Source organism: Caretta caretta, chromosome 9 (assembly GCF_965140235.1).
Source record: "Caretta caretta isolate rCarCar2 chromosome 9, rCarCar1.hap1, whole genome shotgun sequence".
Taxonomy (NCBI): Eukaryota; Metazoa; Chordata; order Testudines; family Cheloniidae; genus Caretta; species Caretta caretta.
In genome coordinates this window covers 61,599,176-61,626,699 of record NC_134214.1, presented here as the reverse complement: position 1 = coordinate 61,626,699, position 27,524 = coordinate 61,599,176, and the positions used below count along the sequence as shown (strand labels likewise).

At 50.3% G+C, this 27,524-nt stretch overlaps 2 protein-coding genes across 2 annotated transcripts in view; one reads left to right on the top strand and one right to left on the bottom strand.

The window, feature by feature from the left end:
• Positions 1 to 11,229: 11,229 nt before the first annotated feature.
• Positions 11,230 to 27,524, bottom strand: part of SLC25A14 (solute carrier family 25 member 14) — a 54,538-nt gene continuing 38,243 nt past the window's right edge. Inside the window, exon 8 of the mRNA XM_075132368.1 lies at positions 11,230 to 11,753. Within this exon, the coding sequence (XP_074988469.1) occupies positions 11,745 to 11,753 (9 nt within the window). The 3' untranslated portion in view covers positions 11,230 to 11,744. The remainder of the gene's footprint in view (positions 11,754 to 27,524) is intronic.
• On the top strand, positions 15,260 to 16,265 carry GPR119 (G protein-coupled receptor 119). The gene has a single exon (XM_048865516.2). The coding sequence runs from the start codon at positions 15,279 to 15,281 to the stop codon at positions 16,263 to 16,265; it is 987 nt and encodes a 328-aa protein (XP_048721473.1). The 5' UTR covers positions 15,260 to 15,278.

The window sequence follows — 27,524 nt, the reverse complement described above, 5'->3', positions numbered from 1 at the left end:
GGGGGAAAAATCAGCTAAAAGATGATATATGAAAAGGGATAATGGAACACTAAAAGGTAAGAATATGTACGGCAAGGAGAAAGAAAATAATAAGTTCTACCATACTAATTTCCCTCTACTGTTACTCACCTTCTTGTCAACTTTTTGAAATGGGCCACCCTCTTTTACTACTACAAAAGTGATTTTTTCCTCCCTTGGAATTCTACTGTTAATTGAATTGTCTCATTAGACTGACCCCACACTTGGTAAGACAACTCCCATCTTTTCATGTACTATGGATTTATATACCTGCTACTGTATTTTCCACTCCATGCATCTGATGAAAAGGGTTCTAGCCCACAAAAGCTTATGTCCAAATAAATGTTTGGTCTCTAAGGTGCCACAAGGACTCCTCGTTGTTTTAGTCAGGTAGGTGCTTCAGTTAGTGAAGGACTATATCTAATCCAGCTAAAAAACTGGGTGAAGGTCCAAGGGAAACAACTGAAATGATTGTACATGAATGCAAGTGTCTGGACAATAAAATGTAGGAACTGGAACTACTGGTGCAGGAGGTCAAACCAGATATTATAGGGATTGCAGAAATATGATGGAATAGCACTCGTGACTGGAACACAGGTATGGAAGGATAAGTGTTGTTTAGGAGAGATAGGAATAAAGGTTAAGGTGGTGAGGTAGCATTGTACATCAATGAAGCAGTAAACCATCAAGACATAAGACGTGATAATATGAACAAAACTGAATCTGTTTGAGTCAATCACTTTGGAAAAGGATTATAAAAGGTTCTCCTGGGATAGTGTTAGGGGTCTGCCATAGACTTAGACTCATAGATATTAAGGTCAGAAGGGACCATTATGATCATCTAGTCTGACCTCCTGCACAATGCAGGGCACATAATCTCAGCCACCCACTCCAGTAATAAACCTCTCACCTATGTCTGAGCTATTGAAGTCCTCAAATCATGGTTTAAAGACTTCAAGATGCAGAGAATCCTCCAGCAAGTGACCTATGCCCCATGCTACAGAGGAAGGTGAAAAACCCCCAGGACCTCTTCCAATCTGCCCTGGAGGAAAATTCCTTCCCTACCCCAAATATAGCAATCAGCTGAACCCTGAGCATGTGGGCAAGATTCACCAGCCAGATACCCAGGAAAGAATTCTTTATCGTAACTCAGATCCCACCCCATCTAACATCCCATCACAGGCCATTGGGCCTATTTACCATGAATAGTTAAAGATCAATTAGCTGTCAAAATCGTGTTATCCCATCATACCATCTCCTCCGTAAACTTAGAGTTTAATCTTGAAGCCAGATAGGTCTTTTGCCCCCACTGCTTCCCTTGGAAGACTATTTCAGAACTTTACTCCTCTGATGGTTAGAAACCTTCATCTAATTTCAAGTCTAAACTTCCTGATGGCCAGTTTATATCCATTTGTTCTTGTGTCCACACTGGTACTGAGCTTAAATAATTCCTCTCCAGTATTTATCCCTCTGATATTTATAGAGAGCAATCATATCTCCCCTCAGCCTTCTTTTGGTTAGGCTAAACAAGCCAAGCTCCTTGAGTCTCCTTTCATAAGACAGGTTTTCCATTCCTCGGATCATCCTAGTAGCCCTTCTCTGTACTTGTTCCAGTTTGAATTCATGCTTCTTAAACATGGGAGACCAGAACTGCACACAGTATTCCAGATGAGGTCTCACCAGTGCCTTGTATAACGGTACTAACACCTCCTTAACTCTACTGGAAATACGTCGCCTGATGAATCCCAAGACCGCATTAGCTTTTTTCACGGCCATATCACATTGGCGGCTCATAGTCATCCTGTGGTCAACCAATACTCCAAGGTCCTTCTCCTCCTCCATTACTTCTAATTGATGCGGCCCCAGTTTAGAACTAAAATTCTTCTTATTAATCCCTAAATGCATAACCTTACACTTCTCACTATTAAATTTCATCCTCTTACTATTTTACTCCAGTTTACAAGGTCATCCAGATCCTCCTGTATGATATCCCGGTCCTTCTCTAAATTGGCAATACCTCCCAGCTTTGTATCATCCGCAAACTTTATTAGCACGCTCCCACTTTTTGTGCCGAGGTCAGTAATAAAAAGATTAAATAAAATTGGTCCCAAAACCGATCCCTGAGGAACTTCACTGGTAACCTCCCTCCAGCCTGACAGTTCACCTTTCAGTAGGACCCGCTGTAGCCTCCCCTTTAACCAATTCTTTATCCACCTTTCAATTTTCATATTGATCCCCATCTTACCCAATTTAACTAATAATTCCCCATGTGGCACCGTATCAAACGCCTTACTGAAATCTAGGTAAATTAGATCCACTGTGTTTCCTTTGTCTAAAAAATCTGTTACCTTCTCAAAGAAGGTGATCAGGTTGGTTTGGCACCTTTTGTAAAACCATGTTGTATTTTGTCCCATTTACCATTGACCTCAATGTCCTTAACTACTTTCTCCTTCAAAATTTTTTCTAAGACCTTGCATACTACAGATGTCAAACTAACAGGCCTGTAGTTACCCAGATCACTTTTTTTTTTCCTTTCTTAAAAATAGGAACTATGTTAGCAATTCTCCAGTCATACAGTACAACCCCTGATTAAATTTACAGATTCATTAAAAATTCTTGCTAATGGGCTTGCAACTTCATGTGCCAATTCTTTTAATATTCTTTGAAGATTATCTGGGCCGCCTGATTTAGTCCCATTAAGCTGTTCGAGTTTCACTTCTACCTCAAATATGGTAACATCTACCTCCATATTTTCATTCCCATTTGTCATCCTGCCATTATCCCTAAGATCTGGTAAGATCACAATCCCGGTAAAATGTAGCCGCCAGTACCAGCCTGTACCACTGACTTTAAAGTGCTGCCATGGCAGCGCTTTAACGTTGCTACTCCTTTTGTGAGCTCCCCTTTCCCCCCCCCCCCCCGTCCGCAGCCCGCTAGGTCCCTACTGGCAGGGCTGCTGATGCCGGGGGGGGGACGACGGACACAAAAGGGGCAGAGACGACCCAGCACGGCTGCCGATGGGGGGGGGGCAGAAAAGGAGCAGCGATGTTAAAGCAATGTTTAATATCATTGCCCCTTTTTTCCCATCCCCCCCTCCCCCGGCCACCAATTGGTGGGGGGCAGGGGGGGCGCAATTTAAAAGAAGTATCTGTCCTGGGGCGGCATGAGCCAGGCAGTGTAGATAGGCTGGCAGGGGGACGCTGTCCCCAGCCCTGCCCCCTTCTGCCTGAGGCCCTGCCCCTTCTGGTAAGAGCTCCATTTTACTTTCACCCCTGAAGTAGAGAGCCTGTAGGAAATGGAAAAGGGGTTGGTCAGCATAGAAAATTGCATCCTGTGGGTTTGTAAATGACCTGGAGGGGAGGGCTTGTGTTGCCAGAGGCTGGTATAGTCAGAGAGCTGACCCACAGCACGCACAAACTCATGCTAAGGGCAGGTGATAGTGAGGTGCCTCACAACCCTGGGTACCCTGGGAAACATTGCCATAAATACAGTAGGGGGGTAAATACCAGGAAGGGAGAAGAGCTATTTAAAGGACAATGTTGGTACAAGAACAAATGGGTATAAACTGGCCATGGAGAAATTCAGCTGGCAATTAGAAGAACCGTTTCCAACCATCAGAGAAGTGAGGTTCTGCAGCAGTCTCCCACGAGTAGTTGTGGGGCCAAATAACTGAATTTGTTTTGAGAGAGAGCAGGACAAATTTCTAAGTTTGGCTGTCTGATGGGATTGCTTGTGATGGCAGGGGGCAGCGCACAGCAGCCGGTTTGTGTCTTACGAGCCTAAAAGCTCATGTTTCAGGGGTTTCAGCTGCACCTGCAGGGGTCAGGACAGGATTCTCCCCCACAGTGTGTTCTGGTTTTGTTTATCTCCTTCCTCTGAAGCATCGGGGGTGACCACAGCTGGAGATGGGACATTGGCCAGGGTGAGCCAGGGCTCTGAGGTGGCTCTGAGCGTTCTTTCTCTCTCTGGTGCTTGGCTGGCTGCTTCTTGCTCACATGCTCAGGGTCTAACTGATCACTAAGTGGGGCAGGGAAGAAATGTTCCCCCAGGTCAGATTGCCAGTGACCTTGTAGGGGATGGGGGGCGTGGATCTCCTTACTCTGCACTGCATGGTTGCAGCTCATTGATCAGAATTATTGGAGTATCTCTCACTTAATCATTTCCCTGTTACTGCACTGGTGCACCTCAGTCCTGCTATTCTCTGCCTGTGGCCCATAATAGTCTAGTCTCCTGTGGGCTGTGATACTTTGGTCTCCTTTTGGCTGATGGATCAGTGTGTGGATGGTAGCTGGTGGTGGTGGCCTGTGATGTACAGGAGGTCAGACTACAAGAACTGGTGGTCCCTTCTGGCTTTAAACTCTTTGACTCTGACTGTGACTGTGAGATAAATTTCAGAGTAGCAGCCACGTTAGTCTGATTCGCAAAAAGAAAAGGAGGACTTGTGGCACCTTAGAGACTAACAAATGTATTTGAGCATAAGCTTTCATGAGCTACAGCCCACTTCATCGGATGACACGAAGGTTGTGAGCTATGTCCCGGCTCAAGCACCCTGGCTAACCCAGATACAGTGCTGCAGTATGGAGCATGGATCCTGACATTCCCCATCTTGGAGAGTGTGGCTGAGACTCCCCCATTCTGCGCTGTCTCACCAAACGCTGTGGCACATGCCAAAGACACCTCAATGGGAGCCTTTCCTCCTATGTCATTCACTCGTTCCAGCTTTGTCCTAATTACTCATTAACCTTATGAAAAGTGCTCTCCAGCCAAAGCCAAACAGTGACAGATTGCAGCCCTAGGCTGCCTCTGTGTCCTGACATTAGATGTTACTGGTATCTAGGAGCCTTGGTTTGTTCAGTGCTCACTGTGTTAATGGCCATTGTTAAGTGGTGAGATATCATGTAGCGTGCCCCTGGGTCCTGGTGCAGAATCTACCAGGGAGCTCTCACTGCCTCCACCCCCACACCTTGTCTGGTATCAGGGTGGATAGCAGAGATCATTGCCCCATACTGGGGCCATGTCACGCGGTAAGTACACCCTGTCGCAGGGTGTTGGGAGGGCATCAGGTGGCTACCCTCCTGTGCAGGGCAGCCTGGCCCAAGTCAACAGGGTGGCCCTTGTAGGGTTATCACCTTTGAAATGCCAAAAAAAATGGCACCACCCCTCCCCCACAAGGCAAGCCTGCGACAATCCCAGCTCCGCAACCCCTCCTTCAACAGCCATTTACAGTATCTAGCGAGATAACACAAAGATTGATAACATTGCACATCTCAAAAAGAAAAAGGAGGACTTGTGGCACCTTAGAGACTAACAAATTTATCTGAGCATAAGCTTTCGTGAGCTACAGCTCACTTCATCGGATGCAGTGAGCTGTAACTCACGAAAGCTTATGCTCAAATAAATTGGTTAGTCTCTAAGGTGCCACAAGTACTCCTTTTTCTTTTTGTGGATACAGACTAACACGGCTGCTACTCTGAAACCTGTCATATTGCACATCTCACTCTCACATCACTCAAACCTTCTCTCTCACACACCGTGCACTTGTGTGTTGGTGACTGATGGCTGCTGTATATTCAAGTTTTGATCTGTTCTCACTTAAACTGCAGAAATGGGAACACTGCAGCATCTTTAGCTGGACACAGAAACTTTTAACATTAGATATCCCCATGTATTGTGATGATAATGCAAATCTTTAGACCCACATGAAAAAACCCCAGCAGATTAAATTATTTTTCTAGCAACTGGCAAATCTATTAAAAAAAACAACCAGGCCAGTCAAATACCACCCAGGGGGTAACCCTAAGCCCTTTGGAGAAGGACAGCATGTCCTAGGGCCCAGAGTTAATAGGACAGGGCAAGCAGCCCTCACCATCTAGGGTCCCACAGCCTCCTGGCTGGGGCATGTCAGCAATAAACTTTCCCCCCTTGTGGCCCAAAAGGGAGCAGCCACCGCCCAGTGGTGCAGTTGGCAGCTGGGGTATGGGGACCCAAGTCCTCGCTACTCTACCAGATCCCAGCTGAGGGCCATATCAGTGGCAAGTGGTCCCACCACTGGGTCAGCAGGTATCCCTCTGAAACATACTGACTCTGTTCCTGGTATCACAAGCAGACCAATGTCTGGTTCCCATGGGATACTTCCTACCCTGCCTCCCCAGTCTGAAGTCTGCACGTCCTCCATCTCCTTGGGATATTCAGCAGGTGAGATTTCTGGCAACTCCTTCCCCTACATGGGCCTCAGCAGACATCCAGGTACTACAGAGGGACCTAGACAAATTGGAGGATTGGGCCAAAAGAAATCTGATGAGGTTCAACAAGGACAAGTGCAGAGTCCTGCACTTAGGACAGAAGAATCCAATGCACCACTACAGACTAGGGACTGAATGGCTAGGCAGCAGTTCTGCAGAGAAGGACTTAGGGGTGACACTGGATATGAGTCAACGGACGAGAAGCTGGATATGAGTCAACAGTGTGCCCTTGTTGCCAAGAAGGCCAATGGCATTTTGGGGTGTATAAGTAGGGGCATTGCCAGCAGATCGAGGGACGTGATCATTCCCCTCTATTCAACATTGGTGAGGTCTCATCTGGAGTACTGTGTCCAGTTTTGGGCCCCACACTACAAGAAGGATGTGGAGAAATTGGAGAGAGTCCAGCGAAGGGCAACAAAAATGATTAGGGGACTGGAACACATGAGTTATGAGGAGAGGCTGAGGGAACTGGGATTGTTTAGTCTGCAGAAGAGAAGAATGAGGGGGGATTTGATAGCTGCTTTTAACTACCTGAAAGGTGGATCCAAAGAGGATGGATCTAGACTATTCTCAGTGATAGCAGATGACAGGACAAGGAGTAATGGTCTCAAGTTGCAGTGGGGGAGGTTTAGGTTGGATATTAGGAAAAGCTTTTTCACTAGGAGGGTGGTGGAACACTGGAATGCGTTACCTAGGGAGGTGGTGGAATCCCCTTCCTTAGAAGTTTTTAAGGTCAGGCTTGATAAAGCCCTGGCTGGGATGATTTAGTTGGGATTGGTCCTGCTCTGAGCAAGGGGTTGGACTAGATGGCCTCCAGAGGTCCTTTCCAACTCTGTTATTCTATGAATCTATGATTCTGCTCACTGGGGTGTTAGCATGGCTGGTCTCTGCAGCCTGGGGCTCTAACAGCTTCGGAGCAGGAGTCTGCAACACACCTCCACTCTCCTCCCTGGTCAGCCCAGACTGAGCTGGGCTGCCCTCTTTTATAGTCTGCCTCCAGTCAGCGCATGCCCAGCAAGGGTGAGGGGGCATGGCCTTCTTGGATCACAGGGTGTAATTAAGCCCTGCAGGGCCAGTGCAGGGTAAATACACCCCATCACAGGCCAGATCAGCTCCACCTCTTATGAGGGTCCACAGACTCTGCTCCAAACAACCAAGACACCTTTCTTCCCAGCATTACAGGAAGGGAGTTCCACTGGGACAGGAGCTGACGCAGGGGCTAGTGGGCTAGACACGAGTAAGAAGGACTGTCAAGGAGGGTAATGTCAGGTTTGCACATCAGGAGGAGCCTGGGGGATGGATATGTGTGTTTGTCAGTGTGCGGTGAAAGGGAATGGCGGGGTGGGGGTGTTTGTCACTGGGTAATGCAAGAGTGAGTAACAGTGAGGAGGGAAGTTAGGCAGGGGAAGCACAGGAGCAACTGGCAGCTGGAAGGAATGAGGGAGGAATTATCCATTGGGAGGAAGGGTGAGTTGTGGATGCTTGCCACTGAGCGGATGAAGTGCCACCCAGCTTCTTCCAACAGCCCTGACCCACTGGAAATACCTTTACCCTCCAGTGATGTAGGGTGCCCCCTCTATCCCCTGGGTTAGGCCTTGGTGCTCTTTGCACTTCAGGCCCATTCTGTCGTGTCCCCAGGTGGTTATGCATTTCCCAGGTTCTCTGTCACAGTGAGGCCTGGCTCTGGCTTGGGGATGTGTGGGGGCTAGGGGATGGACTCTGGCTGTGGGGTGGGCTCCGGCTGTGGGCCAGACGCTGTCTGTGGGACAAGCTCTGACTCTGGGACATGGCCAAGGTTCCATTTAGACTCAGCACGGTGTCTGGGACTGCACGTGTTTTAGGACTTGTTTCCGTGGCGGGGTTGCAGGGGCCACTCCTGTGTAGCTGCTCTGCCCTGCAGTACATCAGGGCTGCCCCATGGTGTCTTATCCTGGTTTGAAACAAAAGTCCCTAATGTTGTGAAGTTCTTATCTCAGAGATCCTCAGCCTGCCCCTCCCCCTGTCCCAAATCAGTCCCTGGTTATTGTGGCTGTACCAGTAGCCCCAAGAGCCCATGAGTCTGCCCCCACGTGGGGAGGGCACCTTGTCTCCCCTGCTCTCTGGGGGTGTTTATCCCCCCCGCTCTCCTGCTGGTAATAGCTCACCTTAAGTGATCACCCTCATTACAGTGTGTACGGTAACACCCATTGTTTCATGTTCTCTATGTATATAAATCTCCCCACTGTATTTTCCACAGTATGCATCCGATGAAGTGAGCTGTAGCTCACGAAAGCTTATGCTCAAATAAATTGGTTAATCTCACTAGTACTCCTCTTCTTTTTGCAAATACAGACTAACACGGCTACTACTCTGAAACCATGTTCTGGTAAATTCCACTTCACACTGAGATGATTATATTTGCATTTGATTTCCAGGATGGGAAGAAGTAACAGGAGCTATTGGAGTCAGTGGGTGCTGGCACCTCTTATGTGACTGGTTTTGAAGTAGGGATGTAAATATAGTTTTAAAAGCTAACCATTTAAACTATTCAAATTATATTGTTTAAACAGTTAACTGATTAAAGGGAGAGAGGCTGGGGTTGCTCTGGCCAGTGAGGCAGGAGCTAGGACTGGAGTCGGCCGGCCGGCTGGGTGGGGCCATGGCTGGGGTCTGGCGCAGCCAGAGTCTGGCCACCATGGCCGAGGTCCAGTATGGTGCAGCCGGGGTCCAGCGTGGCACGGCTGGAGACAGGGTCTGGCCAGCGAAGTGGGGTCCGATGCAGCGTGGCCAGCATGCGGCCAGGGTGCGGCCAGCGCAGTGGGGTCCGGCGTGGTGTGGCCGGGGTCTGGCCAACACAGTGGGGTCTGGCACAACCAGGACCAGGATCCAGCCAGCGCAGTCTGGTGTGGTGCGGCCGGGGTCTGGAGTGGTGTGGCCAGGGCCAGGGTTTAACAGTTAAGGTTGGTTAACTGGTAAGCCTGAGGCAAGCCCCAGAAAATCATGAGATTTTTGTTTTTTAAAAATTATTGTCATGCTGTCTGGAGTGGCTCATGACCATCCGTGCCAACCTCAGGGCAAACTGTCAAGAAGCAGGACAGAGACCGCAAACTGCCTGTATGTCCTATAATTAGATATCCCCAACCCAGTAACAAATGTAAACTCCTAAAGCACTATAACAGCCTTACCATGGATTCCTAGACAGTCCCCTTGGCCACTCCAATCTATCTTGACACCCAGGCAAGCTAGACTTAGTGATAATTGGTTGCTATACACCAAAGATCACCAAATATGCAGGTTACTTCCAGTCGCAAGAGACCAATCACTTACATCAGGTCAATTTATACCTTATATCTCTCACCTAAGACAACACCTATAACCAATCCTTTACTAAACTAACTAAAGATTTATTAACTAGGAAAAAGAAATGAGAGCGTTATTACAAGGTTAAAGCAAACAAACATATATACACAAATGAGTTACAGTCTATGTATGGTTTTAAAAAGTGACAGAGTTGTAGTAATCTGCCAGCTCTGAATGTCTTTTAGCGCTAAACCAGGTTGATTCTGGGGATCTCTGATTCTGTTTCATAGCCATGTGAGAGTCCAAACAGCAAAACAGATCAAAAATTTTCTTGTCCACTATCTTTATTTCTTTCTTCCAGAATTCAAGCTACTGGGATGAGCCCTTTTGCACGTAGCCTTTTCATGGGTGTGCAGGGCCAATAAGCAAAGTCTTTGTATTGGGATGTCCTACAATGGACCATTTAATTTTGATAGGCCTTCTTGATGGGCCAGGGACGATCCCTCCTGACAGGTGCACAGTTTCAGAGCAAACAGTTGTTACAGTTATAAAGCAAAAACTTCAATATTACCTTATAGCGTGTGATAAACATATTATGTGACATTAATGCAGGCAGCAACTTGCAAGCAATTCATGAAATCCAAACCCTAAACCCATGGTTATGAGTCCAATACCCATCTTAGTCACACTGACACACAGGTGACACAGACTGGTTTCCAGCAATGAATTTGTCAGTGCTCGGCTGAGGCCTAAAGCCTTGGCAAGAGCTGGCCCCTGGCCTGCCAGCGTCACAATTTCTATTGTTTTTGGTCTGCCTTTTGATTGTTGAACTCCCTGTGCCCATGCCCAGTGTGTGGGTGATCATTCATGTTGCTCACTCTCCCAGATGTATTGGGTAAGGTGATTTTAGCCCTCACTGCAGGAGCTCTCACCCCCATAGCTGCCCATCCTCTGCCAGCAATTAATTCTGCCCCCACCCAGTCCCCATCCCATCAGCTCAGCTCCCACCGCACAGTTCATCAGCTCAGCCCTGTCCAACCCCTGTTCAGTCCTCCCAATCCCCAGTTCAGCCCCCACCCCATCAGTTCAGTGCTCTCCAGATGCACCTCTGCTCCTCCTGGGGTTCTTCACCCACTCTTCCAGGCTGGGGGGCTGCAGGGACTCTTCACCACCCTCTGCCCTACCCAGGCCAAGTGCTGCAGGGAGGAGCAGGGAGGGGAAGGAGCTGCCCTGAGCTGCGGGGCTCTTTGTTCCCCCCACCCCTTCTGTGAGAACAGCTTTAGGTTGCCCCAGGGAGGAAGAGAGCCATCTCTGCAGCAGGTCTAGTAATGCTGCCCCAGGAGGCAGGTGAGCGGGATGAGCAACCAATCAGGGCTCAAATTCACTAGCATGTCTCTGGCATTGCCAGAAGGGCTCCAAGCTGCTCCCAGCCATAATCCCATAAGTGGGAAAACCTTGGGAGAGCTGATAACACTATATAACCAGAGCCCTGTCTAGCCAGGTCTCTTGTACACTGCAGAATGCAGGCGCCCTGGGCTTAGCAACGTCCTGGGATTGCGACAGGCAATTCTTTATTGGCTTAGGGCCCAATCCTACTCCCAGCGAGGTCTGTGAAGAAACTCCCACTGACTGTAGCAGGAGCTGGATCAGACCTTTAAGGAATCCAACATGGAGACATTTTACCATGATGTTATTGACCAGTGAGTTTTTAGTTTGCAGATGATACTGCACAAGGCATATGTTATACAAAGATTATTACAGTGGAGTGTAGCGTGTGAGCACAGGGCTCTTAGGGTCACAGGTACAATCAGTGCTCAGGGCCAGCCCATTTGGTGAAGAACACGGTCAGGGCTGACCTGCTGCAGATCCTAGGGCAAGCTCTGGGCCAGCTTTACTCCCACGCTGCAACACACATACACACACCTGTGCTAGAGTGGGCGACCGTTGGCACAGGGATCAGCTATGCCTGCTTCACCCCATGGGACAGTTCTCCCACTACGCATCTTCACAACTGGTCAGTTGCAAATGAGTCCAGCTCCTCTGTGATCCTTTTGGGGGAAAGGAGGGATTCTCTGTGGCCCAGCATTTTGTGCCCTTGTCATCGACAGCAATGTCCAGTGAGTATGCAATCCTCCGACTCCAGTCCAGGAGCACCTGCCCCCTCCTTTGCACTCCAAGTGTTCTCGTTACATGATGAGCCAGAGTTCACGTTGCCTAGGATGACAGAAAAGCCAAATGAGATACAAACAAGCAATAATTTGTCCGGATTCCTTTTGTGAACTATTTCACCAAGGGTGACCCACCCTATGGAAACAAACCCCTATCAGACCCTTGTTAGCAGACTGCCAGGAAGTAAACAACAGTAGACTCTCAACAATCTAGCATGACAATATTCGCATGGCTTGTGTCAGTCAATTGCCCGGGGAGGCAGTGCAGTTAATGTCACTGTGACTTAAGTTTAAAGAAATAAAAAGCAGCCCAAGGGCCAGGGAAAGAGCAGAAGGAACTCCTGCTGCCAAAAGGGCTGTGGGAAAAGGGAGAAGGGCTTTGAAATGTATTGGGATAAATAAATACCAGGTAAAATGCACAGGAACAAGGCAGAAGAAGGAATTAAGGCTGGATATTGAATAGCTGCTACGGAATCACTTTTTAAATTTGATCTCACTAAAGAGAAGAAGAGATCTTAGGACAGGGCTGGAGGGTCTTATTATTTTCTATTTCTTATTGCCCCAGAACAGCAACAAAGAGACACATGGAGCACTATAAACATGGTGTCTTGGGGTAACAGAATGGAGAGATGGCTCCCAGGGCACAGTACCTGCGGTGACACTGGCATCACAGGGAGGGCTGGGGGCAGCCTCTGATCCCCAAGCCAATGGCTTATACTCCAAATTTTTTGCTGTGTGCAGGATGGCTTGTTTGGGTGCATCGGAGAAAGACCTTAGGGCAGGGCTTGACTGAGCTGTCAGGATATGTTCCTGGACGCAGTTAACCCATCTGTAAGATATTGGGAATGGCAGAAGAAGCCATGAAACCCAAAGAACCAATATCCTGATGTTCTTGTAGAAATGTGTGTGGACACCACCCTTTCCTTTAAATGCCAGACAGCCACTGAACCCAAACGTGACCCCAGGCTGGGTGGCTGCTCAGTGCCACGGACAGGGTGATGTGCCTCGGAGATGGGGAAGCACAGAAACACTTGCATCATGAGGCAGAGCTCAATCTCTAGAGCAGCAGTGAGAGGGAGGCACCCAACAGCAGCCAGAGCAGGAGGTTGCTCCTCCGGCAGATGCACCACACATCCCTCACAGGCTCCTGCTGGAGAGGCGACAGCAGCTGCCAGGTTAGTGGCAGGTACTCCGAAGGGGACGATCTCCAAATGCAGGTGGGGTGCAGCTTCCTGCCTTCAGAGGCAACATTTCAGGAATGAGCCCCTTTGACAGATCCTGTGGACACATGAACCATGTAAAGCCTGGTTTCAGAGTAACAGCCGTGTTAGTCTGTATTCGCAAAAAGAAAAGGAGTACTTGTGGCACCTTAGAGACTAACCAATTTATTTGAGCATGAGCTTTCGTGAGCTACAGCTCACTTCATCGGATGCATACCGTGGAAACTGCGGGGGATGTGAGAAAACCTGGATTTGTGCAGGAAATAGCCCGACTTGATTATGTAAAGAGTTGTCACTTTGGATGGGCTAGCACCAGCAGGAGAGTGAATTTGTGTGGGGGGGTGGAGGGTGAGAAAACCTGGATTTGTGCTGGAAATGGCCCACCTGATGATCACTTTAGATAAGCTATTACCAGCAGGACAGTGGGGTGGGAGGAGGTATTGTTTCATATTCTCTGTGTATATATAAAGTCTGCTGCAGTTTCCACGGTATGCATCCGATGAAGTGAGCTGTAGCTCACGAAAGCTCATGCTCAAATAAATTGGTTAGTCTCTAAGGTGCCACAAGTACTCCTTTTCTTCATGTAAAGCCTGTTACATTTACTTTACAAATGCTATATGCATCCTTATCGGAGGGCTTGCAATTGTGTTCCTGTCGCAGCGGAGGAGTTATCGGGTTTCCTGCAGGAACTAAAGTCACCAGGGTAACGAATGTCAGTCGCTAGGCAGGTGACAAGTCTGGGGACATTTTACCCTTCCCTTCCCCTCTGGGAAATGACACCGACTGGCTGGACCTGGTTCAAGGGGCTTGGGAGACAAAGAATGGAGAACTGCATAAAGTGACCAACGTGTCATGGAGATGGTCATTCACCCTTGATCCATGAATGGTCGTAAGACTGTGACTGGAGGGGCAGGTCCTGGGGAGGATCTGATCTACTCTGAAACCTGCCAGAGCCTCCAGGTGGAAGATGGGCAATGCCCAAAAGCCAGCCCTGCATATAGGCTCTATATTGTTTTTAAAATGTTTTCTCTGTCATACTTTTGTTCTGAATATAAAATAGGACTTTGCTTCCTGAGAGCTGGCTGGCCACTGGTTTACCCTGTCATTGCCCCTGGCAGGACAGGACGGCAGGTGCTGAGCTGAAGCCAGCCTTGCTGAGATCATCACAGTGAAATGCGGAAGTCTGCAGCTGAAGGCCCCAGTCTGAAGGGAGAGGCTGAGAGATTTCCGCCAGGAACCTGAGAAAGGTGATGGCCTGAGACAACAGTGCGGGGGGGCCCTTACAGAGGCCATGAAGCAGTCAGAGGTGCAGTTACCTTGGGAACCATGACAACCCCAAAGTCTGGTTCTAGGGAGCTGGGCAGCAGAATCCAGTTCTTGTTTCACAAAGATATTCATGTGCCTAACTTTGTTACCCTGATGTTGCAGCCTTTGTCCTTCCACACCTTGTTCCTTACCCCCAAATGCAGCAGGCTAGCTCTTTGGGGCAGGGGCTGTGTCTTTCTGAGGGGGCTGGAAAGTTCCCCACCCACATCTAGGTGCTGTAAAAAAAAATGAATTCTAATAACAATTGTTTGGTCATCTCCCAGCACCCCTGTATTCCAGCAGCTTTAGCTGTGGGTGGAGAAAAGAATGAACGGACCTTAAAGACATTGGGGAAGAAACAGCAGCAGCATGTGGAGGGATTCTGGATGTGTGGGGCCGGAAGGGGGCACATGGGATGTCTGAGTTATGAGCTGGGATGTGTGACAATAACTACAAAGGATTGGGTGATTGTCCTGGATGGAAAACAGCATTGGCATTGTCGGTCTGGAGCTCCTGGTGGGATCGTTCACTGTGATTGCTCTCATCAGACCCAGCATAGACTCTGCACAGCCTGCTGCAGTCCGCCAACCCCTGGGGTGATGCTATGAATGCAGATGGGATGCTGAGCCACCCAGCTGGTTGTCAGAGCAGCCTGGCAAGCAGCGAGAGCATTTCCCCTCCCTTCTCTGGAGTTGTCTGGTAACTGGGTTCCTGGAGGGGCGGGACTAGACCTGGTCACTGGCTGCTGCTGGCAGCATGCGCCTTGCAGTTCCAGTCCGCTGACAGCTGGGGATACATAGGCACGGTTCAACCTCATGGGCTCCCTAACCAGAGAGGAGACAAGTACACCCTCATGCACTGAGCTTTCCAAGTCAGCTCTTATAGCTGAGCCCAGGACCATTGCACGGTGACTGTCTGACGTTTCTCCAGGACATGTTTTTCCCCAGGATTCCTAGCTGATCTGTGATTCTGGTAGCAAGCCCAGGGAATGCCATGGAGTCAAGTCAGTAAGGTTGGATCTGCCATGTCCTTATGAGAGATTAGCTATGGATGGCTTTGTGTTTGGAGTGGTTCTCTCTGTTTTGGCCTCTCTCATTATTGCTACAAACACACTTGTTGCTGTTGCTTTGTTTAGGCTGATCCAGAAGAACGGCTGCACAGGACTGTATTTTGTCTTGAACCTCGCAGTTGCAGACTCTTTGGTTGGTGTCACAATCACTGGGCTGGTCACAGACGAGCTTTCCGCACACAGACACCCCCCACCGAAGATGGTCTGCATCCTGAGGATGGCCTTCATCATCTCCCCTTCAGCTGCCTCCATACTCACCATGATCATGGTGACTTTTGACAGATACTTGGCCATTAAACGACCTTTCCAGTACTTCCGAATCATGAGTGGCCTGGTAGTTGGTGCCTGCATTGTGGGTCTCTGGCTGGCTGCCTGCTTTATTGGCTTTCTCCCAGTAATAGTGCAGGGCTTTCAGCAGAGCTACGAGGGGAAGTGCACTTTCTTTGGGGTTTTCCAGCCCACATACATGCTCATCGTCTTCTGTATCGGGTTCTTCCCAGCTTTGTTCATTTTCATTTACTTGTATTGTGACATCCTGAAAATTGCCTCTCTGCACGTACAGCACATCCGAAAAGTGGCACAGGTTGGGCTGTCAGGGAACAGTCCTTCGCCTCATAACACCAGTGACATGAAAGCCGTGAGGACTGTGGCTATTCTCATCGGGTGCTTTGTGCTGTCTTGGTCCCCTTTCTTCATAGCTAGCATTGTGAAGACCATGTGCCAGAAGTGCCTCCCATACGATGTCATTGAGAGGTACCTGTGGCTGCTGGGGCTCTGCAATTCTCTGCTGAACCCGCTGATCTACGCCTACTGGCAGAAGGAGGTGCGGCTGCAGATCTACCAGCTGTGCTTGTGCGTGAAAAGGAAAGTTTTCCCTCTCTTCCACATGGAGCGTGGCCCTCGGGTTCCCAGCAGGGGTCCAGCGCCAATTCGTGCCATATCCCACCCACAGCTCCAGGAGTGATACGGTAAGGAAAGGAAATGTGGGCTTTTCTCCTCTTCCTCCCCTGGCAGAGTCACAGGCTCGGAGGGTACCGAGATGGAAGGAACTTGCTGGGATGTCTGGGCCAGGCTTTTGGGCTCCATTTTGCAGACACTGGCAAGGCCAAATTCAGCCCTAATGTAAATGTTGCAACCACAGTTTCAGAAGCACCCACTGATCTGGCATGTCTCAAGTTGGGCACCAAAATTAATGGCCACTTATACAAACAGCCTTGGTCCATAGCGCTGAGTTTGCCAGGAACCACTCTCTGGCAATCAGCTCTGTGTCCATCTGGCTATGCCCTCTGGACATTTCCCCTAGTTCAACGCCTATACTTGGCCTTGGTTAAAGTTAAGTCTATTGACTCTTGGTTTTACCCCCAGAGTCCTGTGAAAACAGCCCTCCTCCCTCCCTTCCCAGGTTTAGGGTTTGTCTACACTGCAGCTGGAAGTGTAATTCCCAGCTCTGGTAGGCGGACCTGCATGAGCTCTGCCCGAGCTAATGCTCTAACAATAGTAACATAAAGACAAGGAGGACTTGTGGCACCTTAGAGACTAACCAATTTATCTGAGCATAAGCTTTCGTGAGCTACAGCTCACTTCATCGGATGCATGTATGAAGTGCATCCGATGAAGTGAGCTGTAGCTCACGAAAGCTTATGCTCAAATAAATTGGTTAGTCTCTAAGGTGCCACAAGTACTCCTCTTCTTTTTGCGAATACAGACTAACACGGCTGTTACTCTGAAATAGTAGCATAGTTGCGGCAGCCTAGGTGGTGGCTCGGGTGAGTCATCCAAATATAACCCAGTCTGAGTCCCTAGGTATGTATTCGGGCAGCTGTCACACTACCATGCTATTTCTAGCATGCTAGCTTGAGCAGAACTGTCACGTGGATGTATGTCTGAGCTAGGAATTACTCCTCCAGCGGCTGTGCAGACTTACTCTTCAAGCAAGCATCTCCCTTGCCAACCCCACTGGCTAAATGAGCTCCAGGCCCCACAGCAGATCTCTGCTCCCACCATCAGGCTGGTCACCTCCTCTGAAGTTCTTCTGGCTTTTTTGTAAAGCGAGGTTCCCCAAGTTAAGTGCAGCCCCTGGTGCAGGCTCCTCACACTGGGCAAGAGGACCCTCTGTCCTCTGAGTCTGGCCCGGCCCAGCCCAGAACAGGCCTTTGTCATAGCAGCCTCACCATCAGCTCAGGACCTCTTTCCAACACTGACACACCTCCCAAGGAATTAGCTGGGAAGCAGCCGTGACAAGGGGTGACCTGAAGTCTCCTGCAGGTGCTGTATCCTGCTCTCCAGAGCTGAGGTTATTTCAGATCACCAAGAGGAAAATTGAATGGTGGCGTGAGACAACAGCCAGGTGCAGCCCTGCTCTTTACCTGGAGAATCACAAAAAGCGCACACAGCGAAGACGCACAGCTTGGGGCTCAGTCTGGCAGAAGCAGGCGTGCTTTGGCAGGGATTGTATATGTTTCCTCCTGCCCTCTAGGCAGTGGGTGGCAGCTGAGTGAGGCAGGGCAGTGAACCTTGCACCATCTGTTAGCACCTGCCTGGAAGGGAAGACACAATAAAGAGCAGCTCAAACCCAAACTGCACACTGAGGGGGGTGGGGGCGGGAATGGGGGAACCGCTCACTTGAGCCATTCACTCCTTTTCCCACCCCTACATCACCATGGCCGGCGTGCATAATATGCTGGGAAGAGGTCAGTGAGGAATGTGTGGGCGGGTACAGGTCACAGAACATGGCCGAGAAGGCCTGGCCCAGCGCAGAATAAGCCTCTGCCAGCAAACCTGGACATTTTAAAAATGTATCATTCCCACATGAACGTAGGGAGGGGGCTGGAGCCGAGAATCATAGAATATCAGGGTTGGAAGGGACCTCAGGAGGTCATCTAGTCCAACCCCCGACTCAAAGCAGGACCAATCCCCAATTAAATCATCCCAGCCAGGGCTTTGTCAAGCCTGACCTTAAAAACTTCTAAGGAAGGAGATTCTACCACCTCCCTCAGTAACGCATTCCAGTGTTTCACCACCCTCTTAGTGAAAAAGTTTTTCCTAATATCCAACCTAAACCTCCCCCACTGCAACTTGAGACCATTACTCCTTGTCCTGTCCTCTTCTACCACTGAGAATAGTCTAGAACCATCCTCTCTGGAACAACCTCTCAGGTAGTTGAAAGCAGCTATCAAATCCCCCCTCATTCTTCTCTTCTGCAGACTAAACAATCCCAGTTCCCTCAGCCTCTCCTCATAAGTCATGTGTTCCAGACCCCTAATCAATTTTATTGCCCTTCGCTGGACTCTCTCCAATTTATCCACATCCTTCTTGTAGTGTGGGGCCCAAAACTGGACACAGTACTCCAGATGAGGCCTCACCAATGTCCAATAGAGGGGGACGATCACGTCCCTCGATCTGCTCGCTATGCCCCTACTTATACATCCCAAAATGCCATTGGCCTTCTTGGCAACAAGGGCACACTGCTGACTCATATCCAGCTTCTCGTCCACTGTCACCCCTAGGTCCTTTTCCGCAGAACTGCTGCCTAGCCATTTGGTCCCTAGTCTGTAGCTGTGCATTGGGTTCTTCCGTCCTAAGTGCAAGACCCTGCACTTATCCTTATTGAACCTCATCAGATTTCTTTTGGCCCAATCCTCCAATTTGTCTAGGTCCCTCTGTATCCTATCCCTGCCCTCCAGCATATCTACCACTCCTCCCAGTTTAGTATCATCCGCAAATTTGCTGAGAGTGCAATCCACACCATCCTCCAGATCATTTATGAAGATATTGAACAAAACCGGCCCCAGGACCGACCCCTGGGGCACTCCACTTGACACCAGCTGCCAACTAGACATGGAGCCATTGATCACTACCCGTTGAGCCCGACAATCTAGCCAACTTTCTACCCACCTTATAGAGCATTCATCCAGCCCATACTTCTTTAACTTGCTGACAAGAATGCTGTGGGAGACCGTGTCAAAAGCTTTGCTAAAGTCAAGAAACGATACATCCACTGCTTTCCCTTCATCCACAGAACCAGTAATCTCATCATAGAAGGCGATTAGATTAGTCAGGTATGACCTTCCCTTGGTGAATCTATACCAGGGGAATCTATACCAGGGATTTCCAAACAGCGGTACATGTACCCCTGGGGGTATGTGAGACATCTCTAGGGGGTGCGCAGGAGAAATTGTGTAATGGAGGGGTTTATTTATTTATTATTTGATCGCATTTTTCACGATAGGCTATTCAGACGAAGGTTTAAAACTCTGTGGGAATTTGTTACATAAAATATAGTAGTTAATTTACTTCAAGATGTACCAATGAGAACACAGAGACACCGACGTACAGAGCTCTCACCTCCAATCACTGTACAGTGCAGGTTCAGTTGCCCAGCAATTGTCCAGTCTAAGTGAGCTCAGAACTGAGTCAGGGTTTTGTGGGGGGGGGGGGTTGTTATATACATGGCACTGTAACTGTGTCTGTACGGAACCGTGAAATATGGGCAGATGGCTAAAGACAGGTAGCTGTTAAGAAGAAGACACAAAGTATCAGTGAGGAGAAGGGTAGGGATTTGCGGGCAGTTGGTAGAGCTGGAAGGGGATACGCAATAAGAAAAGTTTGGGAACCTCTAATCTATACCAAGCTCTGGCTTGCGGGGTTGTCAAAGGGTGTGCCTGCCCTGTAGCACCCCCTTCTGGTGAAGTGTGGTTCTTTTGAGGCCTGTCTTAGCTCAGGCACCCTTAAAAAAGATACTTAAAACATTCCTCCTTCTGGGGTCCTGCGTATTACCGCCAGCACAAAGTCTGTCAAGAGAAAAGTCAGCCCTTCAGACTCCAGCCCAGTTTCAGTAAGGCCCAGCCTATGGGTGCCAGGTGTCCGCTTTTCAACCGGAATGCCCGGTCGAAAAGGGACCCTAGCGGCTCCGGTCAGCACTGCTGACCATAGGCGCTGACTTCTAATGGCACCGGTGGGTGCTTGACCCCCTCTGCTCCCACCCCGACTCCACCCCTACTCTGACCTCTCCCACCTCCATTCCAACCCCTTCCCCAAAGTCCCTGCCCCAACTCCACCCCCTCCATGACCCTATTCCCACTCCTTCCCCAAATCTCCACCCCAGCCCAACCTCTTCCCCGCCTCCTCCCCTGAGCGTACCACGTTCTCGCTCCTCCCCACTCCCTCCTGGAGCTTGCTACAGCTGTTTGGCGGTGGCGAGCGCTGGGAAGGAGGGAGGGAGGAGCTGGGACATGGCATGTCTGGAGGAGGCAGAGGTGGCGCAGCGGAGGCGAGCTTGGGCGGGGGGCAGGGCAGGGAGCTTGGCTGCTGGTGGTGCAGAGCACCCACTAATTTTTCCCCGTGGAGCACCCACGGAGTCAGCACCTATGCCACTGACCGGGCTGTTAAAAGTCCGGTCATTGGCGCAGCTGAGCTAAGGCAGGCTCCGTGACTGCTGTGGCTCCACGCAGCTCCTGGAAGCAGTGGTATGTCCCCCCTCAGGCTCCTACGGCATGTCCCCTCTTCACAGCCAATGGGAGCTGCTGGTGCAGCGCCTGCGGATCGGACAGCAAGCAGAGCCGCCTGGCTGTACCTCCTCTTAGGAGCCGGAGGGGGAACATGCTGCTGCTTCCAGGAGCTGCTTGAGGTAAGTGCCGCCCAGAGCCTGCACCCTGACCCCCTCCCGTGGCCCAACCCCTGCCCCACCCCTGATCTCCCTCCTGCCCTCCAAACTCCTCAGTCCCAGCCTGACCCCAGATCCCACACCCCCAGCCAGAGCCCTCACCCCCTACACACTCAAACCCCCTGCCCTAGCCCTGATCCTCCTCCCACCCTCTGAACCTCTCAATCCCAGCCCAGAGCACCCTCCTGCATCCCAAACCTCTCATCCCCAACCCAGAGCCCATACCCCCAGCCGGAGCCCTCACCCTCCCCTGCACCCCGACCCCTGCCCCAGCACAGAGTCCCCTCCTGCACTCCAAAACCCTCAGCCCCAGCGTGGAGCCTCCTCCCTCACCCTGAGCCCATTTCTGGCTGAACCCTGGAACCCGCACCCCCAACCCAAAGCCCATACCCACTCCAACACCCCAACCCCCTGCCTCAGCCTGAAGCCCCCTCCCATACTCCAAACCCCTCAAGTCCACCCCCCATCCCAGAGCCCCCTCCTGCACCCCAAACCCCTCATCTCTAGCCCCACCCCAGAGCCCACACTCCCAGCCAGAGCCCTCACCCCCTCTAGCATCCCAACCTAGTGCCTCAGCCCGGAGCCCCCCCTCCCCCCCACACTCTGAACTCCTCATTTCTGGCCCCACCCGAGTCTGCACCCCCAGACAGAGCCCTCACCCCCTCACCCACTGAGCCAGCCCCATGAAAATGAGCGAGTGAGTGACCCAGTGGGGGTGGGGAGAGCGAGCGACGGGGGGGAGTGGGCCTTTGAGAAGGGATGAGCCAGGGGTGGGGCCTCAGAGGAGGGGCATAGCAGGAGTGGGGCAAGGGTATTCAGTTTTGTGCAAGTAGAAAGTTGGCAACTCTACGCTCCACCCTGAGGATCTGTCTTCCCTTCAGAGAGCCAGCATTCTTCTGGCATGATTTCCCAAGCCGGGCCCTGGGAATCAGGTTAGCACTAGTCATGCTTAACATCAGCATTTGTGACCTGGACAAAGAACTCAGCTGCTCAGTAATGAAATCTGCAGGTGATACTAACTGGGGGGCACTGCAAACCCCCGTGAGTAGGTGACATAATCCACAGGGACAGCAGAGAGACTAGAACCCTGGCTAGGAAATGGCAGCAGGAGACAACACAGCTAATCCCGCTGAAGACAAACAACGTGAACCCCAGCTTTTATGTGGCACTGGGGAGCCTGGAGCCAATGAATCATGGTGGCAAAAGCAAGCTGGAGAAGGCAGTGGCTCCCTTCTAGCTTCTCTGCCCACCAGGGCAGACATTTCTGTTTTGGGACTGCCAGTGTTCTGCACCAACTTCACTGCCAGGCCTCCAGCCATTCCCTATGGAGACAGCTGCCCAGCCGCCCACTGACTGGTATTCAACCCAAGCTCTTGCTTTCCTAGGCTAGGCTACCCACATAGGCAGTTGTGTAATTGGGCACAGCTGGGGCTCAGCACCTGCAGGAGCCTGGGAAGGACTGTACTGAGAGGGCTAGGTTTGCCCAGGCTGTACCACAGAATGGACCAACGTGGGGCCTAGGGCCTTGCCTCATCTCTGCCCCTCTTGGGGTTAGGGTGTGCCCTTGGAGTGCATCAGTGGAGCAGTCCTTGTGCCCCTCCTCCCCCCCCCCCCAAGACTATGATCATTACTGGCCTGTGTGCAGAGCATGCAATGGACCCCATGAACACCCCACAGGAGTCAGGGAAGTCTGGCCTTTAATATCATCCCACCACACCTAGTGACCTGTCATGATCCCTGGGCAGGCTGCCCTTCTGAGACCCTCCTCCAGTCCCCCAAGTGCCTCCCTTTCAAATGGCAGGCCTGTGCCTTCACTCTTCTTTGGGGTGGGATCCCTCAATCCAACTACTCTCCTACTGGGTCTCTCGGTTACATCTCCCTGGGTTCCCTCCATGTTACCTAGCAGGCCCAGCTGGGCTTGCACACTGCCCGAGCTCTACTTCAGGAGCCCGTGGTCAGTGAGGCTTGGTCTACACTTTAAATTTAGGTTGACATAGCTATAGCTCTCAGGGGTGTGAAAAATCCACACCCCTGAGTATGCCGACCTAACCCCGGAGTAGATGCAGGTAGGACAATGGAAGCATTCTTCTGTCGACCTAGCTACCATCACTGGGGGAGGTGGAATCCTTTCCATCACTGTAGTCAGCGTCTACACTACGGGGTTATACTGGCATAGCTACGGTGCCATAGCTATGCTGCTGGAGTCCCCATAGTGTAGACGTGGACTACTAGTATGCAGTGACACAGAAACAGTTTCTCCAAAATAAAGCATGATTTATTTTGCTCCAGAAGTGGATTTAAACATAAGACAGAGACCTATATGCATATTCTCTTACCTATGCTTGGCATCCCCCTCAAGCCCACAGGCGACGTGGGAACTGCCAGCTGGGGAAGGCTAGCCGCTAGCCCCACTCCTTCTGTCCGAGGCCCCGCCCCTTCCACACACTCCCTATGCTGGAGCCCAGAGCCCCTCCAATGTGGCTGCCGGCCCCCACCCCAGGCTAGCACCCCCTGCCCCAGAGCACTAGGAGGGGAGGCGGGTAGAACGGCCCCAGCCTCCCCAACCCCAGAATGCTGGGAGGGCGGGGGGCATGGCACGGCCCAGCCCAAGCCGGGGCCAACGTACAAGAGGACAGGAGCCACAGAGCAGGAAGCAGGGGGAAGGGAGGGATGGAGCGTGGGGCGGGGCCATGCCTGGCTGTTTGGGGAGGCACAGCCTCTCCCAGCCTATGATACTCACCATCCATGCTCAAGCCCCCAGGTAGACATGACTTAGCCTGTCCCCATTCTCCCTGGGCGCCAAGTTACAGCTTGCTTGCAGGAGCCATTGACTCTGTCAGTCTGCCAGAAGAATACACAGAGCAATAAATGTACTGGGAAAAATCGATGCCATGTTATTCTAGCGGCAAATGTATTCCAGCACTTGCTTAGGACTTGCCTTAGCTTCCACTCTGTGAGCAAGCACATTCAACTCATCATATAACTCTGCTGAATCTATATTCTTTGTATCGTCATCCATCAGGGAAAACTGGAGATCAGTGGACTGTTCAAAAAATACCTCAGGACTGCTTGAAGACAATTTCAGTATTTCATACAAAGCACCGAAAGGCTTGCTATGTTTTTGAAGTTGAGAAAAATTTTCCCCAACCGACTGTATGGCAGTACTGACTACTTGATAAAATAAGTATCAGGGGATAGCCGTGTTAGTCTGTATCCACAAAAACAACAAGGTGTCCAGTGGCACCTTAAAGTCTAACAGATTTATTTGAGCATAAGCTTTCGTGGGTAAAAATCCCACTTCTTCAGATGCAATCTGAAGAAGTGGGATTTTTACCCACGAAAGCTTATGCTCAAATAAATCTGTTAGTCTTTAAGGTGCCACCGGACACCTTGTTGTTGATAAAATCCGTTCACTTTGAAGTTCAGGGTCAACAATTGCAAGCCTCGTAATCAAACTGAATCTTTTTCCTTTGGCTTCAGATGTGAATCTCTTCCACAAATCTTCCTTGTATGCAAAGCAATTCTGCTCAAAACTGATCTGACAAACAGTTTTGCAAGAAGCCTCATAGAACTGCCAGTTGTTCAGTTGCTTGATGCAGATCAAATTCTACCATTTGTAAAGTCCTGCTCACTATTTAAACCTCAAACAAAGCATCATGCAACACCACAAAGATGCACTGAAAACGGAAATTAAGCTTCTGTCCAGGGATGGATCTTGCTTCTGCATGAAATTTGGTTCCAGAAGTACCAACCAGTGTTGCATCATCAGCTAAGGATAAAACCCTGCGCCACGCAGGCCTGAAGTCCAAAGCCCTGAGCCCCATGCTGCACAGGGTTGAAGCCCCAAGGCTCGAGCTTAAAACTAGAGGGGAGGGGGTTTGCAATTTTTTCTAGTGGGGAGGGTCATGTTTTTCAGTCCAAACAGGTTGAGAAACACAGCTTTAGAGTAAAGCTCATGCATCTGTTTCTGTACTCTACTATTCTTTCCGTTTGTATTAGCTCTGTTGTCAACCTTGCCCTTTTATGTCTGCAAGAGGTGGTTCCATCTCACTTAACTTCTGGAGAAGAGCTTCCATCATATCTGCACCACCTGAATCATCCAGTTTCACAAACACCAAGTGTTCGTGGCTTTCCACATTTACATCTTGTTTTCTGCCCTTACCTGCTATGTGATCCAGACCGAACCCGGGGTGGTGGTCCAAGAGGTAACCCGGCCATTGCCTAAACGAACACAGGCGGCCATAGAGGAGGAAGTCCAGGCAATGTTGGAGCTGGGTATTATTGAGCGCTCCCAGAGCGAATGGCGGAGCCCCGTTGTCCTCGTCCCAAAGCCATTTGGGATCTGGCGGTTTTGCATTGACTTCCAGAGAGTAAATGCCTTTCGAAGTTTGACACCTATCCGATGCCCCATGTCGATGAGCTCCTCGACCAGCTTGGGGAAGCCTGCTATATCACCACACTAGATCTCATGAAGGGGTACTGGCAGATCCCCTTGGACTCCACGTCCAAGGAGAAGACAGCATTCGCCACCCCTTCAGGGATGTACCATTTCACTCAGATGCCTTTCAGCCTCCATGGGTCTCTGGCAACCTTCCAGTGCTTGATGGATCGGCTTTTGCAACCACACACCAAGTACACTGCGGCCTACTTGGACGATGTGATCATCTATGGCAGCCGCTGGGAGGAACATGTCAACCAGGTATCAGCTGTCCTCCAGGACCTCCAATCGGCTGGTCTTACAGCCAATCCAAAAAAAGGTCAGATCAGGCAACAGGAGACCACTTATCTGGGGTTCATCTTGGGCCAAGGGCAGGTATGACCCCTCATCGGAAAAGTCCAAGCACTCCAGAAATATCAGGCACCGACCACAAAGAGGCGGTGCGTCAATTCTTGGGCTTAGCTGGATATTACCGGCAGTTTGTACCCCACTTCGCAACCATTGCCACCCCTCTGACAGAGCTCCTGACCAAAGACAGCCCCCACTGAGTTTGCTGGTCCGATGAATGTGAGAAGGCCTTTCAAACCATCAAAGAACGGCTGTGTAGCGAGCCAGTGCTCTTCAGCCCTGACTTTCATCGTGGATTCATCATTCATACCGATGCCTCAGGAGTAGGGCTTGGGGCAGTCCTCTCCCAGGAGGCGGACGGGGAGGAACACCCTATCATTTACCTCAGTCAGAAGCTGTTCCCAGAGAAAGGAATTACTCTGTCATTGAGAAAGAGGCCCGAGCAGTTAAGTGGGCTATTACATCCTCAGGGCCCCCTTTATATTGGTTATGGACCATGCACCCCTGAAGTGGCTCAGTAAGATGAAGGACACTAATGCCAGGCTTATGCGGTGGTACCTGGCTCTCCAGCCCTACGCCGTCACCATTCACCATTGAGCAGGAAGGGACAACGCCAATACGGACTTTCTATCCCCTACAGACAGCAGCACACTCCATGCTAGACAGAATGGGTCAGAAATGTCCCTGATGTCACCCAATTGCCTTCAGAAGGGTTACACCAGTGATAAACTGGGCCCCTCCAAATGTTTCTTGCTCTTTCTTAACTCATCCCCTCCCTGATCATTTCTTTCTCGTCTCTCTATTCCCTGCAAAGTACCAGTCTCTCTGAGGTACTACAGTGCCCAGACTGGAACACAGCACCTGTCCTCCCCCATTGTTTCTGGGACATTCCAGTACGATGAACGTGAGGGCCACGTAAGTGCCTAGACTGAGCAAATTGAATCTGCATGAGACATAGCTACTTCGCAGGTTTATAAAAGCCAAACAGTCTGCTTGGCCATCAGCGCTGAGCGCGAGACAAATGGAGGGAAATGGAGAGAGTATACTTGTCTGTCACAAAGCACTAAATAAACTAAATGCCACATAAGAGATATACAAAGCAATGTTTCTTAGCAAACAGGAGGAAGAGGCGAAGCTAGTGGGACTGGGCACAGAGAGTAACTATTAGTGACAAGATCCACAATTGTCACTGAACTCAGACACGCTGCTTCCTTCCCCTGACCTGAGGAAGAACTCAGTGTAGTTCGAAAGCTTGTACCTTCCACCCGCAGAAACTGGTCCAATAAAAAAGATTACCTCACCCACCTTGGCTTCCTCCATTAGTGACAAGAACATTTTGGCTTGGGCCTCCATAGGGGAACCTACATTATTCAGCACTTCCATCAAGTGATCTAGAGAAAGGTGCATTCAGCCCTTTGCCGAGCGCTGGTCAGACCCACACAAGTGACCCCAGACCCCAGCTCCAGAGAGCAAGCTGGAAAGATCAGAACTGTGAGCGCGCACAACCAGAGGAGTTCCAAACTCAGACGTACCTGATTGTACACAAGGGAGGAGGCCTCGCCCCTCAGAGTCACACGGGAGCATGGCAGAAAATAAAAAAGCTCATGATGTGAGGCCATTTCCATGCCCGGGTTGCATGAGAGAAGGGAGTGGACACTGCAGTTTAGAGAATACAGAGAAAATAGAATGGGCACCAAAAAGAGGAGCCACTAAGGAAATGCACTGATTTGGGGCGAGATTCGACTTTGCCAGCCTTACCCAGGCTCTACATCCCA